Raw genomic sequence first — 22,874 nt, 5'->3', positions numbered from 1 at the left:
ATATATCTGTATGTATTTATTTTAGCGGCAACTAATAATCGAGCAGAAACGAGATACATGGAACGCAGAAAGAACCGCTGCCTATACGAATTTATTTGGAAGCAAGCCTCGTGCAAATCTAATAGGGTTCCTCTTAAGTAACAGGCTAGTCTTAAGACAACCGCAAAAAGGAATGCTGGCTCGCTCTGTGGGCAGAAAGACTAGCTCCGCCGGCTTCAGCTTTTTCTACGGAGCATGCTCGGTAGGCCCATATCCGTCCCCGCCTTAAGGGCTTGCGGGGGGGGGGGGGGCGGTGAAAGCAAAGAGGCTTTTGTTTTTATTTTTGCCCCCTTTGTTTGCTTGTTTGCACGTTTCTTTTTTTGTAGGCACCTTCAGCTCACGCATCACCGCGGAGCCCACGATGAACTCGAGCGCCGCGGGCACGCAGCCCTTCTCCAGTCCCGTGCAATGTAAGTCGCCGCGCGGTTTTATCCGCGCTCCCGGGCCGGGGAGTTGGAAAAGCAGCGTTGTGTTAAGGCGCAGGCGGGCCCCGCAACCTGAGTAACGGCAGAAGCTAGCGGCTCGGCCCACCCGGGAATCTGACTGAGCAGCGGGCTACGGGCCCCGGAACCTGGGTGGCGAGTGCAAGCGAGCGGATCCGAGAAGGCGCACCGCGGGGTGGCACGGCTGCGCCAAAAAATAAAAAGGCGGTCGGCGGTTCGGAGAAGGGGGCTCTCTCGCTACGCGCTGAATTGCTGCGATCGCTTGTTTGCAAGGCCTGGGGGAGGGGCACCGAGGAAGCCGGTGCAATGCAACCCTTGCCGTGGATCTGCAAAACGGGCGAGTTGGCCAAGTCCCGGGTAGCTGCCCGGTTCAAGCCTCTTAAGAAAGCTCCACGCCGACCAAGGCTTGCAGAGAATGCAGGCCTCTGCCTAACCTGGCTACACGTCACGGAAGGCTTAGCTTTTGCGTTTCGATTGTGATGCATCTTTCCCCAGATGACTGTCGTATCGCCTTTGGTTTGGTCGGGTGCCCTCCGGGGAGCTTGAGCTGCAGTTGACATTGTCCCCAGACGATATGGCCTTGGATAAACATTGGCATCCAGTTAGGAAATACTTTTTTTTAAAGAATAGAATAGCAGAGTTGAAAGGGACCTTGGAGGTCTTCTAGTCCAACCCCCTGCTTAGGCAAGAAACCCTATAGCATTTCAGACAAATGGTTATCCCATCTCTTCTTAAAAACTTCCAGTGTTGGAGCTTTCATAACTTCTGGAGGCAAGTTTAAGTGTGGGAAGCTGGTCATTTTGCATAATCCTCTCTTCTCTTTTTGGCAGCAAATCAGTGGTAGGTTACGACTGGTATGCCCTGATACAGGCGTACTGGTGCCTGCTGGGAGCACCACGTACTGTTCCAGTATGGTGCTCCGGAAGGCCCACCCACTCTCCTTACCTCTCTTTGAGCTGACCGGGGCACTTGCGCACCCGCACAGAGCGTATGGTGCCTGCGTGACGCTCCACCGAGCAGCGGAAGCATTGCAAGCAGTGGGTGTGCACACTGCATGTGGTGGGTGCCTGGCCCCGTTGCAGTGTACCGGTTGCAACGGAATCCAGAACCCACCACTGCAGCAAATGTTTAGATCTGAGACAAGCAAGGGAAGACCTCCAGTTGTTGCTGAAGGACAAATCTCAGCAACCACATCCAGGGCAGGCAAAGGTGAAGGATGCTAGGAATTGTTCACCAACATCTGGAGGGCTATAGCCCCTTCCCCCCACACCGCATTGTTTTTATGCAGAGTTTTATCCCATCTATTTGCAAGTCATCATACCATTTGTATAAAAGTCGATCTATTCTACATGAACTTGAGATTCTGAAACAAAGTGTAACATTTATAAGCAAATTAAGAAAGAGGGGAAAACATGGGATACACATGTTAATTTAACTACTTTTTTTTTTACAATGTGGCAACTTTTAAGATTCTGGCTAGGGAATTCTGGGAGTTGAAGTCTACATCATAAAGTCACCAAGCTTCAGGAACACTGCCTTATTGTAGTAATGTAAAATAACAGAATCTGTTTGTAGTGGACAAAATCAAGCATTTTGAGCTTCTTTGATATGATTTCTTCTTTCGGGACTAAACTGTTCTACAATTGGCTCCTTATACCTTCCCTTTTCTCAAAGTTAGCTCTACCTTCCTTCACAGCTCACTCTGATGATATAATAATGTTACTGGCTACACCACTGCATCTTTTGGAAGTTGGTTTAAAAAAAAAGTCCGTTGATCATGTCTTCAGTAGCTTCTTAATATAAAATATGTCTATTACTATACTTTGAGAGTCATTAACTGTTTGGTTCCTATTTTGGCAGTTCCTGGTGGAACCACAGTCCTTGTGGAGCTCACTCCAGATATCCACATTTGTGGTCTCTGCAAACAACAATTCAACAATCTTGATGCCTTTGTTGGTCACAAAAGAAGTGGTTGTCAGATATCTGGCACAACAGCTGGAGCTACCAGTACAGTGCAGTTTGTGGCTGAAGAAACCGTGCCAGCCTCACAAGCACAAACCGTTGCAAGAACCATCACATCAGAAACACAAACCATCACAGGTATTTTACCTAGAAAGCTTGGGAAGTGATGTCTAAGAAGCAGGTAGCTTCATTTTGAACACAAAGGACCACACTGAAGCTTCATGGTTTAATTTCTGGCACTTTCATTGAAAATGAAGGAAGTCTGCCCCACATCTTAATGAGCTGCAAGATTGGCAAAGCTGTATGGTGGCTCAATACACCTGTATGACATTTGTAGTTTCCATTCTTGGGGACAGGAAGAGAAGGGTTGAAAAAGTTTCTGAAAAAAATAAATTATCTCCATATTGGAAAAGAAGCCCCAGAGAACAATTTGAGACTGTTGGGCTAGCTAGAGAAATAGGAATAGTTTGGCAGGAACAAATACAGGTAGTCCTTGCTTAAGAACCACTCATTGAGCAACCATTTGAAGTTACAGTGGTGCAGAACCTGGGGTTTGTGAATATCTTGAAAGACTTATGGGCCTGGACTTTGCTGGAGAGGAATTCACTGTAAATTAAATAAAAGGGGTTTATCGGCATGAGGACTCAGTTTTGTGCTGCTGGGGAAACCTAGGTCAGAATGAAAGAGATTCTAGGAGAAGGAAGCGACACTTGTATACAGAGAACAATTTGAGACTGTTGGGCTAACTAGAGAAATAGGAATGGTTTGGCAGGTACAAATACAGGTAGTCCTTGCTTAAGAACCACGCATTGAGCAACCATTTGATGTTACAGTGGTGCAGAACGTGGGGTTTTCATGACTGATCCTCTTATTTACAGTTGTTGCAGTGTTCCCATGATCACATGATCACATTGCAGTTACCTTATAGCATCTGGTGGTCATGTGCTCACCATTTGCAACCTTCACTCGCAACAAGGTTGGAAGCCAGCAGGAGATCGCAAATGGCAATCACACACCCATGGGCCCTGAGGCTGCTCAAGGTTTGCCTAACAACATCAAATGGGACGGGCGAGAACTGCCATCATAAATCAATGCAGTTACATGGATGTCATCCTTTAAAACCGTGTCATTTAGTGATGAAGTTCCGGGTCCTAATTGCCATTGCTTAAGCAAAAAGTACTTGTCAGCTTCTGTACTTGGCTTTTTGCCCATCCCGTGTTGGGATAGGCAACGAAGTGATCAAGGATGAAAATATTATCTCAACTTCCTGGTTTCTTCCCTGACGTTAATGTCTTGCTGTCAGGCACAAAAAAACCCCAGAAGTCAGGATAGAATTCAAAAGCACTGGGAGTTTATTCCAAGCAGCCTATAGAAAAATCTGATCTACTAACAATCAGCAAATTAGGGGCAGTCAATGAACTTCGGGGGGGGGGGGGGTGAAGAGATCCCATTTGGGACTCCAGACTGATGGTGCATTTGACACCCCCCCCCCCCCCCTTGACTTAATCCTGCTCATCTCTTATACTGTTGTTAACTTTCTAAGCAGTTCAGAGAACCGGTTGTTGGAAGAAATCTCATTTTGTTTTTTCCCCACTTTACAGGGCTAATCTTGTAAGGAAGGCAGGAAGGAAACATTCTGGTGTTGTTTCTAGCCTAATCTTTATTGCCCTGCTTACAGAAACTGCCTCTCCGGTTAACCCTTATTACATTGGTAACAGCTAAGGTGAAGCGCCCATTGATGTGAGTGATGTTGAGTTGGCCACGCCCACACGGTCACATGACCACCAAACCACACCTCCCCAGCTGGTCTTTAGGGCAGAGAACCAGTTGTTAAATTATTTGAATTCCACCACTGATCTGATCAATAGAAAGTCAGCAAAGGTTGCACTGAGTGCATGAAAGTTTTTTTCTGCCACCAATTCATATGCAAGTTAGGTAGCAATATGAGGAAAGGGTTTTCAACATTTGGGGATCCTAAAATGAAGCTCTTTTTATGTTTATCAGTATCGGCGCCCGAATTTGTTTTTGAGCATGGCTACCAAACGTACCTGTCTGGTGAAAACAGTGAACCTCGGACAGCTACTCTTGTTACCACCCCACCGAAATCACGCAGCAAAAAGCCCAACACATCAGTGGCACAGAAGAAGTTCAACTGCAGCTACCCAGGTAAAGGATAAACCGGTGGGTAAATCAGAAATCTATTTTTTGAATGGAAGGGGGGGGATGCAGAGGACACCCTCGGCATTTTGAAAACACCTTGTGAGTACAGCGGCTACCATGGAAGGAAGAGGAGGGGAAACTTCTTCATAAAATGGCATTTTGAGTCACATGATGGTTCCATCCATGAATTGAGTAGCAAAGGCCTTAGATAGTGCTCGGGGGGGGGGGGGGGGTGTCCAATATGTTTTGTTTCCAAATGTTTCCAGATCAAAATTTTGCAGAATCTCCCAAACATGAGGGCAAAATAGGGTGTTTTTTTAATTATTATCAGAAGTGGGTTGCTCCCAGTTCAGCCTGGATCGGGCGAACTGGTAGTAGCAGCGGTGGGAGGCTCCGCCCACCCGCTCGGAGACTTCTACGCATGTGCACAAGCGTCGCACACAGACACGAGCACGCCTAAACCGGTAGTTTTAAAAAAAATGGCAACCCACCACTGATCTGGATCTATTTCAAGCAACACCCCTGCTTTTATGCCAATGAAGTTGAGTCATGGCATCTGGACTTATTTTATGCTGAAATAATAGAAAATATTTGTAGCGTGGGTTTTAGATTTTGGGTCAGAACATGTATTAAAACTTGTATACTGTTTTAATCCAGTCATCAGGAGATGATCCCATCTAATGTATTCCATTTGGCCATTGAGAAAACTGAGACAGAGAATCAAAATGTTATACTTTATTGCAACTATTGACACATTGAGTCATAGCTACAAAAAAGTGCAGGATTTTTATGGAGCTACATCAGTAGGTGCCTGCAAATCTACCAGTTCCTTTTCTGCATGGAAACACAAGCATGCCTGACCTTCGAAAGAAGCATGGTTGTATTATATGCAAATCAGTCAATGTAAGCGCTCGGAGAGATTCTTTCTTCTCGTTGGGGCTTTTTTCTCTTTTTTCTTAGAAGCCTCCCAGGACCTCAAGGGACTTGGCAGTTATGAATTGTTCTTTGCATTGTATTTACTTTCTGCCCATTGATCTGCTGCTCTCTGAGACGGAATGAGGAAATAAATTGGCATCGCTTGTATTAATTTTACTCAGTGACATTGCCACAAAGTTGCAAGAAGATTCATGGAAGCAGTTCTTAAAATTAATTTAGGTAGCCATTGATCATGCGGCCTAAGGAGGGGGAAAAAATAACCTTCCATGTGTGATTAAGTCAATTAACTTCATTAGAACATATACTCAAACCTGCCTTGGCTTGAGAATTTGACTGAAATTTATGTTGCTTCTTTCCCCCTCCGTACTCCATTTTTGCTCTCAAGCAGCATTTACATTTCAAGCAGACCACCTGAGGAAAGGCCTCAATAGTCTAATCCAGTAAGGTTCAAATCCTTGTTTGGTGGCGATGCTCAGTGCATGGATTTAAATGAATTAATCTCTTTCACCCTGGTCTGCTTATCTTGGGGAAACATATCCTTCTCCCCCATGTTCTTTATCATGGCTCTTGGCTTGCAACACTAGAATAGTGGGTGGACCAAACCAGAAATTGAAAACCAGGTTTTTGTATCCATAGCTCCATTCTGTGAAGGAATGCTATCAAGGCAAGTTTGTTGAGGCAAGTTAGACTCAAAAAAAAAAAAATCCTGCTCAGGTATCCAGAATCATAGCAGGAGAAAAGAAATAGGAGGAATTCATTTCCTTTTCTCTTAAGAACTGAGGACATGTTTGTTTGTTTTTATCTACAATGGTAAAAGACAATTTACAAGGGGTTTGTTCTTTTCCTTGACTGGTAAAGATGCTGCTGAGAATTCTGCTCTTATTTTTATTTTCTTTCTTTTTTTTTTCTTTTAAACTCTTTTGGCCCTGGCTGGAGAATTGACAGGCATTACATGTGCTCTGTAATATGTCAGAAAATGTATGTGATGGCTGGAACCATCTCTGGGAATGCTCACTATCCAAACTCCTAAAAGAATCCAGAGGCACAATTGCCTACGGAGGGAGATCTTGTGATCATAAGGGCTTTATTGATTCAAAAAGCTACTAAAGTTTATTTCCAAGGGAATTTAGGCTGGTGGAGAATTTGGCCAAAGCTGCAGCTTTTATGGTTGATGCCACTATGGGTAGTGTGCAGTTCAGGTGATGCGTTTGGATATAATTACTCACGTCCAGAAGTTGTTACTAATATCCAGATTCTGTGATTATCTCAAGAGTAAATGGTTCTTTTCCACATTCATTAGAAAATGAAACTCCTTCATAATTTGAAGTGTTTTATTTATTTATCAAACAATTTTTTACCCAGTTGGGTCATTGTTTCAGATTTATTTCCTTATCTAAACAAAGAAACAGAAATGACCAAGGGCAAAAAAATCAGCAGAAGCAGGAGTGACTTTCAACTTCCTGCTGGCTTTGCCCTTGAGTTTCTTTGTGGGAAACTCGTCAGGGAGCTTTGGAAATCCTTCCTTCATTCCTTCTTCCCTTTCTTTCTTCCTTCCTTCCTTCCATCCATCCGACCATCCCACCGATCTACCTTCCTACCTACTTAGCAGGCAAGAAGGTGGCTGTTGCTGGGTGAGGGAAGGAGCAAAGGATTACAAGATTGGCTGAGAAACTATCACAGAATATTGAGAATGAAAACACATGGCCACAGCACCAGTAGCGTAGAAGCAGCCACAACTTTCCCGAATTTCTTTTCCTCGAGAGTCATGGGTTCTGGATTTTGGACACATCTATTAGTTAGGTATCTTGGTTCAAAAAGTGTTGCCCTGTGATGCACTGTTTCACCCAGTTAAAGGTCGTGACAAAAAGGCTTTTATTATACGTAGTTTCATTTATTCAGTCAATCAATTTGTATGGTCCCCATCTCAGCAAGTGACTTTAGGTGATACACAATCTTAAATTAAAAACCAATTCTCAGCAGGTTTCCTGCTAACCTTCCATCCTTGAATACAAGAGGAAGAATGGACCAGTATGAGGTCCAAGTATGGATAGATACAGAACGATATGCTGCTGCTAAGATTGTCATTTTGATAAACTCACTCTAGAAACTTGTCAGGTCAGTCATATTCTCAGAGGTATAGATGTCATGACAGTAGCCAGACTCCAGGATCTGAGACACAGTTCACTACACTGATAGCTTTCCTCAGGACTAGCAAGAGGAAACGGTGTAACTTCCTTGTTCAATTCCAGTGACCCCAAATATCAGTCTTGGTGTGGAACATATTGTAAATATTGACAGTATAATCCCAGTCATTCATTGCTGAAAGAATACCATAGCATCAATATCTGATGCAACTTGAAGCTATACATAGTTTTCCTTAGCTTCTAGTATTATCTGAATGTCCCTTTGTTTTTCTGTTGAGGGACACATATGCTCATAAATATCTAATATTTTCTTATCACAAGGGAGGTTATCAGAGAAAGGTTAGTTGGGGTGGAAATTCACCCAACTTTTCAGCTGAGCGTGACTGCGACATATTCAGTTACGTAAAGAACTAGTAAAGTTGGGTGGATTCAAATCTGGAAGAGTAGCGTCTAAATCCTACATTATTCATCAACTTCCTCTTTGGCAGTCCCCCAGTGGGAACTCTTAAAATATCTTTGACCAACCTCAAAGTCTCAGTACCTGTAGGAAGCAGAGAAGATACAGATGCTGAGAAGTTTGAAATCTTTGTACTATCCCATTTGTTCTCGAGCATTTACATTTGTCACTCCTCAAGCATTTTTCTTGGAAAAGCAAAATCATCAGTGTGGAGAATATCAGAACTTTATTTGTCTGAGGGGGGTAGAAAAGTGCAGTCTTCCCAATTTAGAAGCTCTTCATCCAGAGCAGTCATTCATTGCTAAGATGAATTTGATGTTTCTCAGAAGGCAACAGGTGTCTGTGCTTCCTCCTGTTCCAGGAAGAAATGGCATCAGTTGGTTTTAAGGTTTTAGATCTCAGGTATTCAGGCTCCCTAGTCCCTCTTGGTTTTATTATAGCCAAAAATTGGGCAGTTCTCCGTCTCTAACTCTTCCGAAGAAAATTGGAGCCCATTCTGTAGAAATCGTTTCCTATCGATACCTAAGGCAGCTACCGAATTTTTTTTTTTTCTTTCTTAAATAATTTCAAGTTGAACATTCTTATTTCTGCTAAGGTATATTTGTGCAGCCTGTTAATTAGGCTTTCAACAGAACTTCTGCTCCAGTGCTCCCTTTTCACATATGTGCTAGTTGTTCCTGACTCTAGGGAGCAGTGCTCATCTCAGTTTCAAAGCTGAAGAGCCACCGCTAGCCGAAGCAATAGCAATAGCAATAGCAGTAGACTTATATACCGCTTCATAGGCCTATCAGGCCTCTCTAAGCGGTTTACAGAGAGTCAGCATATTGCCCCCAACAATCTGGGTCCTCATTTTACCCACCTCGGAAGGATGGAAGGCTGAGTCAACCCTGAGCCGGTGAGATTTGAACCGCTGACCTGCTGATCTAGCAGTAGCCTGCAGTGCTGCTCTTTAACCACTGCGCCACCTTGGCTCCCTCCATCTCCCCATGCTGGCGACATGACCATCTCCATGGTCATGTCGCCAGCATGACTAAACGCTGAAGGTGGCGGGACGCTGTTACCTTTCCACCAAAGTGGTCCCTATTTTTCTACTTGCATTTTTACATGCTTTCAAACTGCTAGGTTGGCAGAAGCTGGGACAAGTAACAGGAGCTCACTCCATTACGCGGTACTAGGGATTCAAACCGCTGAACTGCCGACCTTTCTGATCAACAAGCTCAGCGTCTTAGGCACTGAGCCACTGCGTCCTTTGTATATCCCAGTGGTAAAATACTTTTCTTCCACCACAAGAAACTGGAAAATTACACTCTCTGCAAAGGTTTCTCTACCACAGTGAAAATACATCATCTCTCTCTCTTTCTCTCTCTCAAATCTGCCCCCCCCCCGCAGGGTGATTTTCTTCATGTTTTAGGTGCATTTTTTTTTTCATTTATGGCTTGTTGATTCCTTCAACCATTATTATATTTAGAAACCACATTCTTGCTTGGAAGTCACTGCATATTGTTCCAGCCACTTTTAGGAGAATAGAAATGTCCTGTCTTTCTTACCAGGAAGAGCAAATACTGTCTGAAAATCCCGTAAGGTAGCGGTGCTGGGGTTAGATTGGGTGTGGAGCAGATCTCCAGCCAGCTCTGGGTCTCACCACCTCTTTGCTTAATATGCCCGACTGATTGTTGGGAAAAGAGGAGATCCATCATTTGCAGGAACTGACAGTTAAAATGGGCTCCTAATAATTGATTTTTCTACTTCTCTTTCTCCCTCCAGGGTGTCAGTTCAAGACCTCTTATGGAATGAAAGACATGGAACGGCACTTAAGAACACACACAGGTACATTCTGGGAGTTTTAGAATGCAGCTAGGCCTTGACTTATGACCACAATTGAGCCAAAAATGTCCCATTGCTAAGCAAAATAGTTCTGTGCATTTTGCCACGTTTTGCAACCTTTCTTGCCCCCGTTGTTAAGCAAATCACTGCAGTTGTTAAATTAGTAGCATGACTGTTCAAATGAATCCGGCTTTTCGCATTGACTTTGCTGGTCAGAGGGTTGCAAAGGAGAGTGATATGCCCCCCCCCCCCCAGGACACTGCAACCTTCACAAATAAATACATGCCAGGTGCCAAGCACCCAAATTTTGATCACGTGACCACAGAGATGCTGCAATGGTCGTAAGTGTGGGAAATGGTCATTAGTCATTTTTCTCAGTGTCATTGTAAGTTCAAACGGTCACTAAACAAATACTGTATTTTTCGGAGTATAAGATGCACCGGAGTATAAGACACAGCAAGATTTTGATGAGACGCATTTTTTAAAAAAAGTTTGCACTCAGCATACCTCCCAAAAATGGCCAATTTTTTGCGAAAACGAGCCTGTTTTTTGTCAAAAAAAAGGGCATGCATAGCCTTTAGGAAGCTTGTAGAGTGCTCCTGGGGGCTGGGCGGGGTCAAAAACGAGCAAACAATGGCCCGTTTTTTGCAAAAATGGACCCTTTTTGTCAAAAAAAGGGTATGCATAACCTTTGAGAGGCTTCTACAGGGGGCTGGGGGCGGACAAAAATGAACAAAAAACGGCTCATTTTTCACTCATTTTTGCCCTTCCCAGGCCCCAGGAGTACTCTGGAAGCCTCCTAAAACTATCCCAGCCATTTTTGCAAAGGGGGTGGGGTTTCGGGAGGCCATTATAGGCTGTATTCAGTGTATAAGACGCACCCAGATTTTCACCCTTTTTTTTTTGAGGAAAAAAGGTGCATCTTATACTCCGAAAAATATGGTACATGCCAGGTGCCAAGCACCCAAATTTTGATCACGTCACCACAGGGATGCTGCAATGGTAGGAAGTGTGGGAACTGTCATAAGTTGTTTTTCTCAGTCCCATTGTATCTTCAAACGGTCACTAAACAAAGTTGTAAATCAAGGATTTTGTAAGAGAATCAATGGAAATAGATTTCTTAAAATTTGTTGTCCTTTTCCCGCAAAACATTTGTAATCTGAGGTTGAGATGGGGGTGACCAGTGATAAGGGAGGGAGGGTTGTTTTCTGAACTGCTGCACATTTTTATAGTCATTTGGTGATATGAATGCTGGAACTTCACCCTCTTTTCGATGTGCAAGACATGGGGAAGATTTTATGATTGACTAGAGAAAGGAATCTAGAAAAGAAAGCAAGAAAGAGATATAGAATCCAGTCAAGACAGTATTGAATGGAAAAGTTGGAGAAGAAGGGGGAAAATAGAAAAGAAAGTATTATTATATAAGTATATGTTTAAGAATGAGATATTGAGGGGGAAAATAGTTAGGATATGATAATGAAGAAAAGGGAATAGCAAAGAATAAGAATAAAATTATAACAGGGTTTATGGGAATATCCTGAAAATACATCAGTTCAGAGCTGAAAAGAGACAACAACAGAAAAGGAAAGGAAGAGAGTAGGAGAGGAGAAGAGAGAAAGGGGGAGAGAAGGAAAGAAGAAGGAAGGGGGGAGGGATAGAAAGAGAAAGGAGAGGGTAGGCAGGGGATGAGGAAGTGAGGAGTAGGGGAGAGGTAAGGGAAGTAGGAAAAGGAAAGGAGAAGAGGAAGGAAGAAAGTAGAGAAGGGAGGGAGAGTGAGATTTCCATTCCCATGGGATGGTAAGAAAAGCAACCCGATGTATATTTTAACTTTTTATATGGAAAACAAACATGTAAAAGTGATAAAGATAAATAAGAATAACTATGCGAATATATACCTGTAACTAAAAATTTTAAAAAAAACTTTTTATAAAATAAATAAATAAATTTCTCTTAAACCAAATCAAATTATTGTGACTATTCAAAAGTTGGGGCTTACCTGTATCTGGACATATCCCTAATTTTCTAAGAGAAAGTAAACAGCATGATTTCAAGAAGGAAAAAATAACTTGAACGATAATTTCCATTTCATCTTGAAAAAGATGAATTCCTTGGTGCTTGACATTTCTTTCCCTTCTCCAGGTGACAAGCCCCATAAATGTGAAGTTTGTGGCAAGAGTTTCAGTCGAAAAGACAAGCTGAAAATGCACATGCGCTCCCACAGCGGGGTGAAACCTTACAAGTGCAAGCACTGTGACTATGCGGCAGCCGAGAGCAGCAGCCTAAACAAGCACCAGCGCATCCATTCCGACGAGCGTCCTTTCAAATGCCAGATCTGTCCTTACGCCAGCCGCAATTCCAGCCAGCTCACCGTTCATCTCAGATCTCATACCGGTAAGGCCGGCGGTGGGGAGGGGATGTTGTGGTCAATTTAGCCCTGAAAACCCTAAGATGGTTTTGGGAACAAAAAAAAAAATACTTGCACATTTAAGATTGTAACTCAATTCAGCAGAATTTGTTTATTTTTCAATTACTTCTCCAATTTGTGAAGCGGCCAAAGCCATGCAAGGGTGCAAATAAAAATAATAAAATTGTATAAAAGCAATACAGGTAGTCCTCAACTTAACCACCACAATGGAGCCACAAAATTTATGTTGCTATGTGAGACATTTGTGAAGTGAATTTTGCCCCATTTTTCAACCTTTCTTGACACATTTGTTAAGTGAACTGCTGGAGTTGTTATGTTACCCACACAGTTTTTAAGTGAATCTGGCTTCCCCGTTGACTTTGCTTGTCAGAAGCAATAGTTAGACTTGTATACCGCTTCATAGGGCTTTCAGCCCTCTCTAAGCGGTTTACAGAGTCAGCATATTGCCCCCAACAACAATCCGGGTCCTCATTTTACCCACCTCGGAAGGATGGAAGGCTGAGTCAACCTTGAGCCGGTGAGATTTGAACAGCCGAACTGCAGAACTGCAGTCAGCTGAAGTAGCCTGCAGTGCTGCATTTAACCACTGCACCACCTCGGCTCTTGAAGGTTGCAAAAGACCTGACAAATATGAACCAATTGCCAAATGAATTTTGATCACATGACCATTGGGATGCCGCAATGGTTGTAAGTGTGAAAAACGGTCAAACGGTCATAGGTCACATTTTTCAGTGCCATTGTAATTTCAAACGGTCGCTAAATGAACTATTGTAAGTTTACGATCACAATTGAACTCAAAAGTTCCATTGCTAAGCGAGACAGTGAGTTTTGCCCCGTTTTATGACCCTTCTTGCCACAGTTGTTAAGTGAATCACTGCAATCGTTAAGTGGATAATTTAGCCATGGAGCGAATCTGGCTTCCCTGATTGACTTCGCTTGTTGGAAGCCTCCTGCGAAGATTATAAACGGTGCTCACATGACTGGTGGGACGGTGCAATAAATACATGCCAGTATTTGACCATGTGACTGTGGAACCGCTGCCAAAGTCATTACTGTGGAAGCCAATCATAAGTCACTTTTTTCATTGCCATCGTAACTTTGTCACTAAACAAAAGATTGCACGTCAAGGACCGCCCACATCATGCTCTACCATGGTGTGGGTTTTTTCATTTGGTTTTTCTTTAGCAAGTTGTGCCAAAGCCCCTGTGGGTATCAGTAAACTGTTTTTAAGCAAAACATGATATAGTGCAGTGCTTGAGTCTGCTATTAATACTGTAAGTAGAAGCTTCAAGCGTGGGGGGGGGGGATATCTTTAAGATCCTGATCTTGAAAACTTTCAATTGTGGGGGAGACTAACCTACCCAATGTTGGTCCTACAGATGTTATCCTTTCTCCTTTCTCCAATCAAACCTCCTCAATCTTAGGCCAGAGGTTTGACCTGGAATCCGAGCTTTCCTACAAGGCCAGGTTTCTAGGGGTTATAGCCAATCTTGCAGTCCTCTCCAGCTTTAATATTATTGCTCGTCTAAAGCAAAGTTCCCCACCTTTCTGAGTTGGTGGCCTGGAGCGGGGGGGGGGGGGGCGGGGAGAGGGGATAAAATTTGGGAGGAGCATGCATAAACATTTGCGGGGATGCTTGCATACCTGGGGCTGCAAGCGCCCACAATGAGGTTTGTGTGAGTGGGACCATGAAGGCCCGCAACGATGCTCACACAAGTTGTGCCATGTGCGCACATCAGCCAGCCACTCACAAGGCCCGGCGGCAATTAGGCCATGGTCCAGAAGTAGCCTGTGGCCCACAGGTTGGGACCCTGGTTTAAAGGGATCTTGTGCAATGCCTTGATTTTTTGGCTGGTAAAATTCTGTTCTTTCTCACAACCAATCTTGTAAAATTCTCCAAAGCAAAGACATTTCCTTCTTCCCTTTCTTTGGCCTTTTATACTATGCAGCTTTTTTTTATTTGCTTTGACACTGTTTACAGGTGACGTTTTGGGAGTTTAAAATTAAAGCTCCTCCTTGACTTTTTTTAAAGCCATTTTTACCAGAGCCAAATATTTTAAAGTTCACTGAGTTGGATGAACTAAATCTTAAATGCACTGGCAGCAATTAAATATTGCTACTTTTTTTTCCCCAATATAGTTTGGCATCCCAAAATGGAGACTTTGTGGACTGCTGCAGCTGTTTTTCAGAAAAAGGAAATCAGAATTCCTAAAGTGCAGGCAATAATAGGCAGGGGCAGCCAAAACAAAGAACAGAACTGTCAGTCTGTACAACTTCATTAATATAATGTGTATAATAAACATTTTATAGCGAGGGCCTTAATCTTTAAATACATGCATGGATTACCACAGCACGCCATGTCACGATTTCAAAAATCTTTAGTTGGAATCAATGAAACATACAGCCTGCTAAACCAATTATGCATCTTTTTACAATCTTCCATTTATGAAAATCTATAAAATATTAACTTGTAAAGTAAATTAAGCCTCATGTGTCACAGTTATTAAAGAATAACAAATTCACTGTATTAGGGAGCTGCCTCTATTTTATTTCTATTTTAAATAGCATCCTGTGACTCACTCAGCTTGTGGTGTGTGTACAAGGGAGTTGTGAGAGGGGGGGCAACCAATACACAAGCTGTTCAAATGGCGCAAAGCAGCAGTAAATCAATAGTATTTTTTGTTTGTTTAAGTATGAACAATAACCATCGTTTATTAACAAGATGGAGCTCATAACAGCTGTCGATGTGCTGCAAGAATTATCAATACATTGTTGGACAAAGAGCTTGGTTGCCTTTTTACCCTGGGATTTTTCTCTATAAACTTCACTTTTTAATGTACTTTTCTTTTTTAATCAACACTTGAACACAATGTTTCCAGTAAGATAGCAATTAAATAAAAAAAAGCTCACATACCAGATCAGTAAATAGATCAATGAAATTTGGGTCTTTCGAAAAGCAGCTTTACCCAAAACATATTTCTAAATGCAGTTTCTTATGCTCTAAATAAGATATGCTTTAAAGGCCATGCTTCCCAAACTAGTACTGAAACACTTTAAACATTTTTAGCTAGCCTATTTACTGTCACCTGAGAATTCTGGGAATTGCAGTCTCATCAGAGGTACATTGGAGCAAGGGATGACACAAAGGAAATACCATAAACTCCAGCATTTGTGTGTGGTTTGAGGAGTGGCAAATGGGCTACATATATACACTCAAACCAGGGGTGAAATCCAGCAGGTTCTCAAAGATTCTGGAGAACCGGTAGCAGAAATTTTGAGTAGTTCGGAGAACCAGCAAATACCATCTCTGGCTGGCCCCAGAGTGGGGTGGGAAGGGAGATTTTGAAATATCCTTCCCTCAAGTGGGGAGGGAATGGAGATTTTGCAGTATTCTTTCCCTGCCATGCCCACCAAGCCATGCCCACAGAACCGGTAGTAAAAAAAAAATGAATTTCACCACTTCCTCAAACCTTCTAAAGCAGTGGTAGTCAACCTGGTCCCTACTGCCCACTAGTGGGCATTCCAGCTTTCATGATGGGTGGTAGGGGTTTTGTCCGATACTGAAGCACTTTCCTTTTTTTAAATTTAATTGACTTTTTTTTAAAAAAATCATAGCATTATTTAAAAATGTTCATTAGTTTTTCATAAAATCACCATAACTGTGGAACCGGTGGGTGGTTAGAAATTTTTACTACTAACAGAGATACAAAAGTGGGCGGTAGGTATAAAAAGGTTGACTACCCCTGCTCTAAAGCAATATTTCTCAACCTCAGCAACTTTTAACATGTGTGGACTTTAACTCCCAGAATGCTGGCTGGTTAAGGAATTCTGGGTACTAAAGTTCACACATCTTAAAGAGACTAAAATTAAAAAAAACATTGCCCCAAAAAGTACCACTTGGGATTCAAAGTGCTCCATAGCCCTAGTAAGTACATAGTTTTCCAATTACTTTGTTGGTAAGTATCATGAGTTTCATATGGCTAGAATTAATCTGAATCCCTCTGACGCAAATATAAACATTTGTCTCCCAAACAGGAGATGCTCCTTTCCAGTGCCGGCTGTGCCCTGCCAAATTTAAAATCAACTCTGACTTGAAGAGGCACATGCGTGTGCACACAGGGGAGAAGCCTTACAAATGTGAGTTCTGCGAGGTCCGGTGTGCCATGAAAGGAAACCTGAAGTCCCACATCCGCATCAAGCACAACGTGGAGAATGCCTTCAAATGCCTCATCTGCAAGTTTCAGTGTGGGAATAAGACAAGTCTCCGGCAGCATCTGCGCATCCACCAGCCCGAGCAGCCCGTGAAATGCTCGGAGTGCAGCTATTCCTGTTCCAACAAGGCGACCCTCAAAGTCCACGAGAGGATCCACTCCAAGGACCGCCCTTTCAAGTGTGAGTTCTGCCGCTTCGACACCAAGCAACGGAGCAATTTGACCACCCATGTGAAGAAAACCCATCCCGATAAGATCAGGGTCAGAGAAAAGATAATGGGTCAAGGGGAAGGAGATCGGCCAAAGGAAGGCAACTCCAGACAAGTTGCTAAGCTGGAGGCCAGGAAAGCCTTCAGATGTGATCTCTGTGAGGCCTCCTTTGTCCGGGAGGACTCTCTGAGGAGCCACAAAAGGCAACATGTTGACTATAATGGAACTAAAACTTCAGAGCTGGCTGTCCTGCAGTTCCAGATGGACCCCACCTCACATGGTGATACTCCTATTACGGTTAGTCATCTGCAGATGCCATTGCACACTTCCCCCTATGGAGAAGGGCAGGTCAAGATCATTGTTGGGCATCAGCTACCCCAGGGCAACAGCTTGGAACAAGGAGGTCAAGTCAACATTGTGTCTCCTACCTTAATAGCTCAGAATCAGGACGATCTGTCCAGCAGTAACCAGCTGCAAATACTGCAGCAGGTGAGCTTATTGGCTCCACCCCTTCCTGTTGGGTCTCCGGCAGAAAGCCTTTCAGTCAATCAACCCACAGTCCTTCTCACAACTCACAACCAAGCTGATGGAAGCACATCAAACCAGACCTTGATCTCCACCATTCCAATAGGCAGCCATGAGGTCTCAGCTAACCAGGCCTTCATCAATGGCACAGGGATCAGCTGCTCGGATTTGGAAGGGCTCAATGCTTTAATTCAAGAAGGGGCAGAAGAAGTGACAGTGGTCAGTGCTGGAGAGCAGAACATCTCAGTGCGAGCATCAGCTCCACCAATCTTTTCATCCTCTTCTCATTCCGATGTGCCAAAGCAAACCTACTCCATCATCCAAAGTGGAGCCCATGCGAGTTTATTGTGTCCTGCAGACTCCATACCAGATTAGACTGGAGGCTGAAAAAGTCACTCGTTTGCTCCATTTTGTCCTAGAGTGGAATTCTAGAGGAGGCTGCTAAGGGAAGCAGGCATGGTGAGCCTGGTGCCCCTTTCTCAAAATGAGCGGAGTATGCATTCATGAGTAATATGGTGATACTGCTGGTTTTAAGGATGGATCGTGGTGGGAATAGATTTCCTTAGATGCGGATAAGTCCGATTGCACAAGACTCCTTTTTGTCGCTTTCAGGTTTAAATCTCTTGTTTGGACTAATAACAATATCTATCATGCTTAAATAATATCTCTTTAGCAGAACTTATCCAACTTTGTTCTAGGCTTAAAGAAATACCCAGTGAGTCAGACTGCGTGGGAAATGCTATCAATCTTCAAAACTAGTTGTAGCCTTAATGGGAACCATTGAAAATTGTTCATTGGCTCTTGGGTTCTCCTCCCCTTTCCTTTTTTCCCCCCCTTTTTTCTTTCTTTCATATCTCAGACCTTAAAATCGTGTTGAATGTATAAATGATATGTTTTTTAATATCGTACTTATGAGAATAGTCTTACATTGTAAGCCACTGCTGGATTGTCTCCACTGTGATCAATGACTTTAGACAGGCTAAAGAACATTAGCTGGATATGACGTTGCAATATAATCCCCCAAAGTGGCGTTGTTCCTCTGTCTTCAAAAGCAGTTTGACATGTAACATTCAAGTCATGGAGGAAAGTGGGGAGAAAAATGTCAGTTGTTGTTGTTGACAGTATTAACTTAAATTAAGTGACTCAGGGCAGAAGCCATTTACTACTTTTTGAATATCTGATTTCTATATCAAGACTAGGCGGACCAGCTTTTGAAGCTCACAATATATGGTGCAGATGGTCTACATTGGAACCACATCTGCAGCAGACCAGTTTTGTGGTGCCTCAAATGAGTGCAGCCCAGCTCCATGTGCATCAGGGATCATCTTTTTCCCCAGATGTAGCACCTACAGGATAAATTTGAGCATCACCCTAAACCAGGCCTGTGACTTAGCATGGAATGCACTTATTATCTTCGTCTTACACCAGTTGGTTTATGGGAAATAGATGTCACTTTTCACTTGGGAGGAGAGAAGCAAGAGTACAGTGTTGTCAAGAGAAGGGGGGAATGTGGCAAGCATCCTAGCTGGAAAATGTGCCATGTTCGACTCGTAACACACAAAAAGTGGGACACTTTCACTATTTAATTGAAGTAAAAACCGTTTTGAAATCCTGGTTTTGTTTGAAGGTTGCCTTTGTTTCAGCAGCATACAATCAAGCAACTTAAATAGTGTAACCATAACAATTAGATTAGATATTATATAGGACTGCACAGCATATGTTCCATTGAGCCTAACACAACCATTTATATAGTACAGCCTACTGGTACCATTCCCAAAGTTGCAGGCAGATGTAGGGTTTTGTTTAGCATTTCTCACCGTGCTGTTCTGTCATTATATTACAACACCTTGATAAAGCGATTTTCCAGATTATGTGCAGTTTAGGGGAAGAAATGCACTCCATTTCTGTGGTATGTATGTATGAAGCTAGTAGTGATTTTTTTTTGTCACCTGTAGATGGTGCTAGAACTCAAGCTGAGGTTTGAGAGGAAGGAAACTAGTAAAGAACAGGTACTATATACTCTAAAGAGTATTTCCTGTAAAAAAAAGGAGGGATATTGAACTGTTTTGATTCAGTACATGTGCATGAATGCTGGCTTAGAAAAGAAAATACTTCCTGAGTATATCCCACTAAGGTACCAAGATTTCTTCAATAAGTAAACAATAATGTAAAACTAGTTAAAATTTAAGTTTCTTAAATTTTGGAATTTAAGTTTCTTAAATGCTGGAAATGGAGTAGGTTGAAAATGTTGCACGTGGACAAGCAAATGTTTATACATGTATGCTTAGGTATACAAATCTATATAGGTATTGTTTGTATAAAACAAATGACTGATTTTTCAGTGAAAAGTTAAGAATATAGTCTTGTATCAGGCAAACGTACATCCATCTAAGGCAAAGGATGAACAGTCAGAGACTCCAGTGCTACAAATGATATTGGAAAGTTTTAGATGAGGCCCCAAGAGACTAATTAATTATATTATCACATTATCATTGTAATATGAGAGAAATTGGGAAATAGCCAATATGTGACAGAAGAGTAATACTGTTAACATATTATTTAAATGTAAGTTAAATTATATTAAGAGAGTTGTTTTCCTATCTTTGCTCACAAGGTTTTTTTTTCCTGCATTTGAACATTTCAAAGGCCAAGCACCACATTCTTGGTCCTGAAGGGGGTTTCCATCTCTAGCATTTTTAGCTTTATCTATAGATCATGGGTTCTTTGGTTTTACAAAGTAGACACTGCCACTGAATTACCACCTCTACCAGTTTATAATACTCATCACTTCTTTTACTGTTCCTAAGTTGCATGTTTACAACTTAGAAAACTAATTAAAAAAAATAGGAAGAACTAAGATGAAGTAGGGTAAAAGACCTGAAAAACAGAAGGTTGTGTTGCAGTGTTGTGTATCACACTGACCACAGAAGAGTTTAGGTGAGTCTGGTAGAAGAAGATTGGGTGCAACCATGCTTCCTAAATGGAATTGTAGAAGGTTAAGAAAATGGGGGAGGAAGAAAGACATTTTTTGCTCTCTAAGGAACCGATATTTAGAAAGGATGTATTCCCTGGAGCAAGAGAACTTTGATTCTGGCCTGAGTGGGAACCAGTTGGGGAATTGGGAATGGGATCAGAAGCATAGTTGTTGGGAGGCGAAAGGAACAGGGTGAATTTGGATTACAGAGAAGTTGAAAGAGTTATGTAGTAAGGACAGTTGATGAAGGTGAGAATGACATGTAACATGCACTGAGGATTTTATCTGGTCTGTTTAGAAGAAGGAAACTGAATATAAAAGACAAAAATCAATCAGAATAGAGCTGGAAGGGACCTTGGAGGTCCTCAAATCCAACCCCCTGTTCAAGCAGGAGACTCTACTATTTCAGATAGGTGGCTGTCCAGTCTTTTCTTAAAAACCTCCAGTGATGAAGCACCTACAACTTCTGAAGGCAAAGCTGTTCCACTGGTTAATTGTCCTCACTATTAGGAAGTTTCTCCTGAATTCCAGGTTGCTTCTCTTCTTGATTAGTGATAGTAGGAAGATAGTCAAGAACTAGTATGGGGGGTGGAAACAAGTATGAGGGAGCCATACTAAAAGGGAAATTGGAAATGTGAATGTCCCTAAACCTTAATTTTGGGGTATCTGATTTACTGGGTGCCAAGGCTTAGAATGATGCTTTTGAATGCTGGGTCCACTCATAATAATGTAGCCTCGTTGGCAATTGTGGGTGGATCTGACTGACAGCTGGCTGGATGAAAGGGGAGAATTATCTTGCTGAAATCTGTTCTACCATGTTTTGTGTGCTGCATCAGTCCCTATCACATAGCAAGAGAAATGGAATAATAGTTGTGCACTGGAAGGGTGTGGTCATTGCAAGGACAGTACTAATAGCCAGATATAAGACCTCCTTCATAAGATTAAGCCAAAGTAGCCAATGCTACTATCCTTTCAGCTTCATTGCAACATCTCTTCTTGAGCTCAGTTTTATTACAAGTGGAAGTTTTGACCATTCTGAAACCATTGTTGGTCCGCCCATATCTCCAGTCTTCTTCTGTGGGAAAGACTATTAAGAAAACAGCAGGATAAAAATTACAGAAGTTTTTGTAGGATATGGGTTAGAATAGAAATCACATTGGTCATTCTTGTGGGCAACTGGTGCTGGGATTTGAAAGTAACCCTTACTATGAGGTTTCTTCTTGAGTTGATAGGTCAGATCAGAAGTCAGAGGGAAGCAGGGATCAGATCTTCAGTTGCTATGATATGAGCTTCTTGAGGACTGCAGTCTGCCTCTTATCCTTTTTAATGTCTAAGTGAAGCTGTTAAAAGAAATAATCCATCAGTTTGGGGTATGAGATCATCAATAGGCAGATCATGTATCTCCACTCCAAGCCCAATGGGAGATACAGATAATCCTGTGCCTGGACACTGTCAAAACTTGGAAAGGAGAAATTAAAACATTGATTCAGACTAAACCAAGCAGATGGGAGGAACTATTGATTCAGAAGCTTCCAGGATAATTCAAACTTTAACACTTGCTTTTGTGCTTCTCCAGAAAAACAAAAAAAGAAGGCTTGCAATCTCTTGGGTAAAGTCAAGAGCAGGCAGAGGCCATAGAGTGAAGAGCCTTTGCCCGACTCTAGCTACAGCTCCAATTATCTTGAACCTGAGAATCATCAATCTTGCCCTTGCCCTTCTTCTCTCAGTTAGATGACTGTAATTCAATGTACAGTACATGGTGTTTCCATTAAAGATCACCCACAAACTAGTTGTTGGAAATGTATTGATCAATATTCAGTCATGCTACTGCCATAGTACACCTTTGCTGCATGAGCTTGGGTTCTTCTGGGTGCAATTTAGGGTGTTGGTTGCTATTAAAGCCCTATAGGACTTGGGGGGTCTCAGTCCTGGTATCTTAAGGAACTGCTTTTCTCAGTTAGGTCCTTCCCACCGAGTCCAAGTAGCCAGAGGATGATTGCTAATTCTCCCAATCTTATGAGGTGTGGTGAGAGAGCTGTGAAGTTTTAATTTATTCTCTGTTGGGGCTTGATGTTTTTCACTCCCATGGCCTTCTGGAAGCTTACAAAGACTTGAGAATTCCAGAAAATCCTTCAGGAATTAAGTAATATGAAGTGACTAGCACTATTGCTAATTTTTATTGTCTGTATTATGATTAGTATTACAGGTATTTGTTTTAATTTATTAGTATCTGTTTGTGCCTAGAATCTACTAGGATTAAGGTGGTATATAAATTGCGTAAATAAATGATCGATTTTTTTTCATTAAACTCATCTCCTGCCTCTAAAATGATTCATTCTCATCTCTGCTCACTGCAATGTTTTGTCAAATTTAATAACAACAGGGTATAAATTACAGTGAAGCTTTTTTTTTCTTAGGTACTGTACTGTTTTTTTTCACATAACTTCAACCTCTACCTTCTGTTCTTATTCTACAATCAGAAAGGGGGACATGAAAGTCACATGCGCTTCATCATTTTTGCTTATCATAGCACCTGACCACCCGTGGCTGATCTTGAAAATGGT

The 22,874-nt window shown here is 42.3% G+C and overlaps 1 protein-coding gene across 1 annotated transcript; it reads left to right on the top strand.

Annotated features, from left to right (window-relative positions):
* Positions 1-299: 299 nt before the first annotated feature.
* On the top strand, positions 300-19,288 carry ZFP64 (ZFP64 zinc finger protein). Its single transcript, XM_087720471.1, has 6 exons — positions 300-449; positions 2,343-2,582; positions 4,449-4,610; positions 9,906-9,968; positions 12,105-12,356; positions 16,426-19,288. Exons 1-6 carry the CDS (start codon positions 401-403, stop codon positions 17,709-17,711), a joined length of 2,052 nt encoding a protein of 683 aa, XP_087576597.1. The 5' UTR covers positions 300-400; the 3' UTR covers positions 17,712-19,288.
* The last annotated feature ends 3,586 nt before the right edge of the window (positions 19,289-22,874 follow it).

This window comes from Thamnophis sirtalis, unplaced genomic scaffold (genome assembly GCF_051295495.1).
Source record: "Thamnophis sirtalis isolate CommonGarterSnake01/CBP01778 unplaced genomic scaffold, rThaSir2_p1.2 scaffold_7, whole genome shotgun sequence".
In the NCBI taxonomy this organism is placed as follows: Eukaryota; Metazoa; Chordata; class Lepidosauria; order Squamata; family Natricidae; genus Thamnophis; species Thamnophis sirtalis.
The sequence above is the reverse complement of the archived record's forward strand: the minus strand, read 5'-3'. Positions and strand labels throughout refer to the sequence as shown.

What these genes read in the sequence shown, in the direction of transcription:
- ZFP64 (XM_087720471.1), top strand. Translation starts at nt 401, where the DNA reads ATGAACTCGAGCGCCGCGGGCACGCAGCCCTTCTCCAGTCCCGTGCAA. An exon ending in GTTCAACTGCAGCTACCCAG is followed by an intron (nt 4,611 to 9,905) that starts GTAAAGGATAAA and finishes TTCTCCCTCCAG; the next exon opens with GGTGTCAGTTCAAGACCTCT. An exon ending in TCATCTCAGATCTCATACCG is followed by an intron (nt 12,357 to 16,425) that starts GTAAGGCCGGCG and finishes TCTCCCAAACAG; the next exon opens with GAGATGCTCCTTTCCAGTGC.